Source organism: Monopterus albus, unplaced genomic scaffold (genome assembly GCF_001952655.1).
Source record: "Monopterus albus unplaced genomic scaffold, M_albus_1.0 scaffold37.1, whole genome shotgun sequence".
NCBI classification, from domain to species: Eukaryota; Metazoa; Chordata; class Actinopteri; order Synbranchiformes; family Synbranchidae; genus Monopterus; species Monopterus albus.
In genome coordinates this window covers 668,539-677,205 of record NW_018127917.1, presented here as the reverse complement: position 1 = coordinate 677,205, position 8,667 = coordinate 668,539, and the positions used below count along the sequence as shown (strand labels likewise).

General features: G+C 39.2%; 1 protein-coding gene across 3 annotated transcripts in view; it reads right to left on the bottom strand.

The window, feature by feature from the left end:
• jak2b (Janus kinase 2b) overlaps positions 1-6,575 on the bottom strand; it is a 24,521-nt gene extending 17,946 nt beyond the window's left edge. Inside the window, exons 1-4 of one of the 3 annotated variants that reach the window (XM_020598285.1) lie at positions 6,030-6,575; positions 3,278-3,507; positions 2,541-2,664; positions 2,330-2,447 (exon numbers count right to left, since the gene is read on the bottom strand). In XM_020598285.1, coding sequence (XP_020453941.1) covers positions 2,330-2,447; positions 2,541-2,664; positions 3,278-3,500 — 465 coding nt within the window. In that variant the 5' untranslated portion in view covers positions 3,501-3,507; positions 6,030-6,575. Of the gene's footprint in view, positions 1-2,329; positions 2,448-2,540; positions 2,665-3,277; positions 3,508-5,704; positions 5,982-6,029 lie in introns of those variants that run through there. The other 2 variants (XM_020598287.1, XM_020598284.1) reach the window with 2 other exon arrangements.
• Positions 6,576-8,667: the final 2,092 nt, after the last annotated feature.

Here is an 8,667-nt window from a genome sequence, read left to right as displayed (position 1 = left end):
GAGTGACGTCGGTTTGTCCAGGTTTTATATAGAGTCAGTGGTATCCTTATACCTCATTGAAACAATGCTCCATTTTTCTTGAAATTTGCAGAAATTAAAATGTATTTTGTTATGCATACCTCCGTGTCTGGTTTGCCACAGAATACAAGAACGAAGCTGTGAAAAAAAGCTGAAAGCCTATTCTACAAAGACTATTTATTGGTAGGCTACCCCTTAGTTATAGTGATAAATGAATATACTCTATCACAGGCGTGATAAGACTGAGGTCTTATAATCATTCAGGCTGTTGATAGAAAGGTACTCAATGTGTTGAAAAGAGAAAGAAAACAAGAAAACAGTGAGTAGAAGAGGATGAAAATGAATGCCTAGCATGGTCAAGGTAAAGTCTACGAGACCATTTCCAAGCAACCTGATGTTCCTGTGATTACAGTTGGTAATATTATTAAGAATTTTGTTGTCTATGTCATCGTAGCCATTTTCTCTGGACGTGGCTGCCAGAAGAAAACTGAGCACAGATTAAACAGAAGGAGTGCTCAAATGGTGGAAAAAGAACCAAGGACAACTGCAAAACAGATACAAGCTGACCTCGAAGATCAAAGTACAATTATGCAAGACACGTTGCTTTCAAAATAAAAACGAGCTTAGTGGAAGAAGGCCTTACTTCAGAGAAAATTCTGTTTTTTTCTTATTTAAGTGAAAAGGTACAAAGCCATGCTGTAAATACAGGTACAACATGACATGTTCTCAGTCACTGGAACAAACTTTGTTTTCACTTTCTCCTGCATATCCAAATAGCACGATGATGCAGGTTTACAGATCACCAGAACTGACCAATGACTGAGCGTCCTATCAGTTCACCTAACGGCATAGTTGTACCTCTTGTTTTCATTGTAATAAGTCAATGTGAACACCAAATGGGCCAGAACTATCCGATAACGCTGGAACTTTTTAAAAAATTGTCTTTGTTTTTAAAATTGGTCTGAATAAAAGTGACCCACGCCATGAGTGCGAACACAATCTTGTATATCTTGGCACTATACTATTTATCAGTGTGCTTAAAAAAATGACATGAACTGTTGGATTTTGTTATGTTGCTTTAACCTTCAACTGACAAATGGAGAGAGATGTTTTTTGTTGATATTGTACATTAGTGGTGTTTATATCAGAAGGGAGTTCCCTCCATCCTCCCACCCAGATTTAATTATCACAGATTCATTCACTGCTGTCCTTTGTAAAACGAAGGCTCTAGAATAGTTGTGGCGATGCAGTGACATACACCTCTTGCAAGTCATAATAGCCTTCCTTTATCACAGACAGAGAAGCTCAACTCTAGAATATACTGGACACAACACTAAACAACTCTTATAACTCTACTGTCAACTGACCACAAAAGAACAAAAATTCATGCAGCCCAAAGAGAGAGAGAGCGAAATGTGAAAATATACAAACACACAAAACCAGGGGGAATGAGATCTACTCACTGTAGTCTAAATTCAATTCTGATGCCTGCAACACATTCCAAAAAAAGTTGGATCGGTCACATTTCAGGGCCAGTAATGAAGTAAAACAATGAAATGATGATTTTCCACGGCGTGATAAAATTTACAATCAAATCACACAAATAGCTGAGGCAGCTTCCTGCTTTGCCATGTCAGTCAGGATTTCTGACTTCAGCCTTTCAATAGTCTGTGTGCCAGACTTAAATAGTTTCAGACAAGAACACAAACTTACCAAAAAAAGACAATGACATTTTTGGACAATGGCTCTGCTCTGAGCCTGAGGTGACAGAAAAGTGCAAACATAAAACTGAGCGGGGATTTAATTTTGCTCTGTCATTCAGGCTTTGTGCAAATGAAGGTGTGGATTTTTGCATACAAATTGCAAGACTGCTCCCAAAGACTGTCACTTGAGGGCTCTAACTGCACTCACTGAAAGTGGCAACCCTCCTGTTGCTGACCTTCTTGTTTACACCACAAACTACAGCATTGTCAACTGATGATGAAGACATCCATGGACAAAGAAAACACACCAGTTTGAGAGTTTGTTACTTCTCCATCATCATCATCATCATCCAAGTCCCTGAATAATACTTTCAAAAACTGAAACTTAAAGCTGTGACCTAGCTCACAAACTATCAAAGTGATAAAACTTCAGCTGTCAAAGATATGAACTGATTGTTTTCTGAGGCCTCATCTAAAATACAAGGATGCACAAACAATCACAAGATGCTCTTAAATATTTCTGTTAAACTGATCTACAAATACAGCAAAGCACTCATTTCTGACCAGAATGTGCAGTAAAGAGATTGGATGTATGCTGAGGTGCTTACTTGAAAGAAGAGGTATGACATTACAAAGTCATCAAGAACAGGGCTTTCTGATCCCTTGGCGACCCCGTATCGATATGCACGGGATGCACCCCCACTGTACCAGCCAGGAAAGTAGTATCTGTGATGAACAGTAACAAAAACTATGCAGTGAGAACCTGAGGAACATTTTAAACCATGAGAGCAATGAGGATGCCAAACTATTGTATACTACCTAATTCTGAAAAACACATCTTCTGAAGCAGATTCATCAAGCTGGAAGATATGGTTGGGTGAAAACCACAAGCGGTCTCGCTCTCGGAAGAGACCAAAAAGCCTGAAGTACAAAGGTGATATACCTAAAACAGACAAAGAACAAGAATTAACATCAAGATCTTTAAACCTGCACTCCATTTGAATATGTAGCATTTTAATGGATGTCTATACTGTGTTAGCAGCTTGATCAAAATGCACAGTCCATTTATTTTTGTATTTTATTTTTGTATAAATAAAGTGAACAAAAAGTACACTAAACCTCTGGAAATAATGTTAACATAGGGGCAACTCTGAGCACATACTGTAACAGACTACGCCTCAGGACAGACACTGGAAAGCATGTTTCTAGTACCAACACAGCTGAACAAAAGTCCACTACAGATTGTCTTAAAATGTCAGCTGTGTTTAGTTTATCATGAAACCCATAATGTGTGATTCCAACAACATGTAGGTGAGTCTAGTCCTCTCCCTCTATTGACTTTCACACTGTGCCTCTACAAAAACCAGCAAGCAAAGCCAGGCAAAGCTACCAAATAAAGGAAAAGAAAGTCTGACAGATTGAACAAAACATGGAGCCAACAGGTTTTCTGCTGATACACGTCACTGTGGCCTCTTGATAACCATATCTCGGGACCTTTGCCCGGGGTTACAGCAAAACACATGAATGTGGGTGCTTTATGATTTATTAGTACTCACTGCATGCCTTGGCTGCATCTATACACAGCTCCTCAGCCACATAGTCCCCAGGTGGGTAGCTGAGAAAGCTGCAGCCGGCCGCTCCCTGACTGCTATGGTAATAATGCAGCCTCAGAACAGCAGTGGCTGAGCTTGCATCTGGCGTGTCCTGATGGGCGGTCCCATTCTGGTGCACCGTGGGGCATGTGTCAGTCGCTGTGTCCATGGTTGGCAGGAAGGCCATCAACAGCCTTCCAACAGTTACATGCAAAACATCAGGAGAATCAATCTTAGTTTCACTTTTTGTTAGCAAAATGTAATAAATAACATATTATATAAACTGTTATCACAATTCAAGTATTACATAAAGCTGCAGTACAGGGGGACTACTGTCAGGAAAAATGTTATGAAATCTGTAAATCAAATTCAAAACCAGGGTACTCACAGTGAGAGTAAAGACAGTCTGAGAGGTTTCTCTATAAATGGAGGACTGAGATTTTTAGACTTTCTGCATGTCTTTGTCTTTTTAAATACCAGCTTAGTGGCTAGCAAGAACCAAAAGGTTCTCATTAAGTAATTAGGTTTAAATCAACAAAATTCTACATATTTTCCTTATGGGGAAATCTAAGCATTTTGTAATCAGCAGAGGCAAAGCTGAATATTTAAATCCCCTCTCTGAAACAGTTGCCAATCAGCCTAACCCCAAGGCGAAAACTACATAATTTAGAAAAAACATTCAAAACTATTCTAAGAGAAGAGTATTGAAAATGACAACTCAGAAGAGGAATACAAGAAAAACTTTAAATCACTAAATAAACACCAAGGTCAGTCATGTAAATAGAAAAATATGGCACAAATGCAAGTCAACATTAAGCAAGTCATTCTCAAATACTGAGTGCTACAAAGGACAGTTGTGAGGTAAACCACAAACAGGGCTCAGGTGTTACAGGTTTCTGTGGCCAATAAATGGCAGAATCAGATGTACAAAGGTGTTCATTAGTACCACAGGTGCCTCTTCTAAATACTGACTTCACAGGGTGGTGAACACATGCCATAAGTTATGATGCCTTACATTTTTATACTATTCATATTCATTATTTGAGTTCATTTGTATATTAACTCAAATTTGTGAAACATCCAAATGCAAAAAAGAAGCTAATGATGAACATGATTATTTTATTTGTTTCATAATGGTGACTTAAAGTATTAAAAATTAAAATGGGTAGATGATGTATTTATTTTCCATCAACTAGGGCTACAATTATTAATTATTTTCATTAACGACCATCTTGTCTCAAAGTGATGCTGAAAAACTGGTCCATGCATTTGTTACTTCCAGGCTGGACTACTGTAACTCTTTACTATCAGGATGTCCCAATAATTCCCTAAAAAGCCTCCAGTTAATCCAAAATGCTGCAACCAGAGTACTGACAGGAACTAGCAAGAGAGATCATATCTCTCCCATATTAGCTTCTCTCCACTGGCTCCCTGTAAAATTCAGGACAGAATTTAAAATCCTTCTCCTAACATACAAAGCCCTTAATGACAAGGCTGCATCGTATCTTAAAGACCTCGTAGAGCCTTATCATCCTAACAGAGCACTTTGCTCTCAGAGTGCAGGTTTGGGCTGCTGGGGGTCACCCCATGATGATGCTCTCCTCTCCATTACATGCCATCAACTTTACATTTCCTCTCTCCTGTAGTGTGTCCCCTCTCTCTCTCTCTCTCTCTCTCTCTCTCTACCTTTCTGAGGGTAGCCCTGGCCCTGGAGCTCTATGTTTATGATAAGGAGTCACCGCCTGCATCAACTTATCCAGTGTTTGATTGTTTGTTGTGTCATGTTGCTTTTTTCTTTTCTTTTCTCTCTCCTCTATCCATTCACCCCAACTGGTTGAGGCAAAAGGCCGCCTGACCAGAACCAGGGTGTGTTGGAGGTTTCTTCTCTTAAAGGAGTTTTTCCTCCCCGCTGTTGCCAAGTGCTTGCTCAAGGGGGATTTGTTGGGTTTTTCTCTATAATAATAATAATGGCGCTATACAAATAAAACTGAATTGAACTGAAATGAAATAGTTGACATTTTTGCAAGCACATTCATCATTGCAGCTCGTCGATCAAGTACCTGGTTAATCAACTAATCTACTCAGCACCTACTATATATTAGTACTTGCACAGTGTGAGATAACGATGTTTCCAACAGAAAAGTGACCAAGAGGATATGGCACATATGAGATTAGTAGGCTCAGTAAACTTTCATAACACAGAGATACCTCGATATATATTCAAGACCTTCACATATTCTACATGATCAGGTTTATATTTGGACAAAGAAATCCAACTGGACAATTTAGGACTGAATAAAAATGTCAAAACACAGCCCAAGTTATGAGTTATGCTTTTATGGACGCTGCCTGTTGTTGCTGTTATGTTATCACAGCAAATTCAGCACTCACCCAGACGTTTCCATGTCAAGTAACGATGGTAAAATCCCAAATTGACAGCCAGAAACTTAGCCGCAGAACAAACTCACAAAGGCCGTAGTCTATCTGCTACCGTTAGCTACGCTAAAGCTCAAATATATTAACTTAACGCTAGCAGTCTCACACACCCACCTATAAAAGTTACCGTTAACGCTAGCTTACCATATAAACAAAATATGAAAATGCATTTCAATAACTTCACCAGCTAACGCTGGGGGTTCACGGTTCTACTCTTTGAAAAATTAAACCGGACAAAGCTGTCAATGAATTATTAATGACTGTAACCCAATATACTTACTTTAGTAGATACGTTATGTCAGACGTGCAGTTAGCTATCTTGTTGCTAGCTTCCTAGGCCAGCGGTACGATGCCAGGACGATTGAGTGTTTTACAGTTACGGCCAGATACTGCTGGTTCAGTTCCTCATTATCAGTACAACAGACCGAATAAATAACAATTTATTTATGGTCGAAATCCATCTGGAACTATGTAGCTGGCCAACCTGCTACATAAGCTACCTACGGTCAGCCTTGCGTTGCCCATGTCTCTCCGGAGGAACTTGAGCCGTCTATCTTGTCAATCTTTGGACGTAACTTAAGCTAATGTTGGCTAAAACCACGTCGTGCTCGGTTACAAACTGGTCCAGTAATACAGAATTCATCAACAGGCAGTCAACATTTTGTGCTAGAACATGTGGATACAGCTACGACACAAGCTGTATTATTTACATATGCTCAAGTGAACGGCTTTAGCTTTAATTCTAACGAGGTTTGCAACCTAGTTTGTCTGTAGCAGATACACTACAGCACAGCCGAAACCTAAAGTCAGTCAACAAACCAGCCTATCCCACCATACTAATGCAGGCTTAAAGTGCTGTCGGAAACACTAAAATTACACAGAAAAATCACAAAATGTGTCCAAATAACAACAGTAAAATAATGTTTGAGTGGTAGGCCTACGTACATACTATTATTATTTTACATACATTTTACAATACCTACTAATAGCAGCTAATACGGAGGGACAGGCTCTAGATAATCCATTTGACTCATAATATATGTCAAAAAGTGTATAAATAAATAGATTTTGTATGCTGGAATGTGTGAAAATGTGGGCCTACAAAACACATTATAATTAATATTATGGAGCCGACTAAAATGTTATTATTACAAATCAACTTGTATAGAAGGTATACATCCATGAGTTATGAATTTAGAAGTTACGAGGAACCTTTAAGGCAGCATCTTCGATGAATCAGTGCTGTGGTTCGTCAGACAGCAAACCAACGAGCTACATCAAGCCACCGAAACTACAATTAACCGCTAGTGGTATAGTTTACAGCGTGGTTATACAAGACAACACAATATCACAAACACCTTTACAACTTTGCAATGCAATACTAGAGCTTTGGAGCAAGTGGTATTTTAATTAAGATGATGGTAAATTCTTGTTAGCACTGTATCAAAAGGTCACTCATATGTATTTTAAGTGAGGACAGCTTGTAATTTCAGTTAATTTCATTTGTGTGACCTCAGCATGAAGGCAACATGCAAAATTGGTGTTCTCTTATGGTTACAGAAATGAAAATGTTGCAGATTGACCTGTAACTATTTAATTTTATTTTTCTGGAAAAAGGAACAACTGGGTAAATGAATGGTGTACTGGTTAAAAAAAACATGTCCTCCATGTGATGGATAAGCCAAATAAAATTTTCCCTGCAGGGTCCAATCCCCTGTGATGATGACCAGCTGAAGAAACCCACAGTGAAGAAAAGTGAGGAGGACACATGCTGAGTAATGTGGTGTTTTTCCAAGCAATGTAAATACCTTTTTTCCCTATAAAGGTCAGCCCATCAGAGCTCACTGATTGTAGACCTATTACTCCCACTCATATCTCTATAAAACATCTGGAGGGAATAATCAGATGCAGAATAATTATGGTCACCAAACTGCCTCTGAACTCATAGCAGTTTGCCTTGAGGTCTACAAGGGCTCTTGAGTTACCCTCATTATCTTCAGCATGGCTTGTAAGCATCAATGCATATTTACTTACTGTGGCTCCTGCAGAACTTTCAGTTTGATTATACCATATTGCCAAACATGCCATTTCAAAATCATGGACCTTACAGTAATATGCTTAGTCTCCACTCATGAGTAAATACTCCCACAAATTTTGATACATGGTTGTACAGATTTGCTCCTACTCATTAGTGAGGCTGGTTGGTTGACTGGTCTGGAGAGCTCATCCCACAGATGTTGGACAGAGCTGAGGTCAGGGTTCTGTGCAGGCCAGTCAAATTTTTCACACCCAATTGCAAAAACATTTTTTATTCACCTCTTAACCTCTTTTTCTGCATAAGGACATCAATCAGGAAACAGCTGTTTCAAAACCACAAAAGTCACACTCATGGTAGCACTTTGGAAAAGTCAGGAGATCACAAAAGTCATTAGTATACATTGTCTAGGAATCATAAAAATTTTGGCTCAATCCGCAAAGGGAATGTTGTGATCTTTCACTCGAGAGGTGAACACTTTGACCTCCTAGTTGTGTCATATGAAAACATGCGAGATCACCAAAGACATTTACAATTATCCTCCGGGTACCACAAATGTCCCTACAAAATTTCATGGCGATCCATCCAGTAGTTGTTGAGCTATTTCAGCCTAAATTGCCTAACAAACTTTGGCATCCTTAAAGCTATGCAGATAGAAGTATGAATGGCAACACTAATGTTGACCAGCATCCAGTCAAGACCAGTTCCCATAGTGTCAGCAAGCTCCCGGTTTTGGGTCCAAACATGTATGGACAAACAAGGTCACACACAAATATAAGGTGTTTGGGTGATTACATTCATGCCTGCCCAGAGAGATGATGGAAGGAGAAAAATGAAACAATAATAGGTCATGAGAGAGAGGAAATGAAAGCACTGGAGGGAG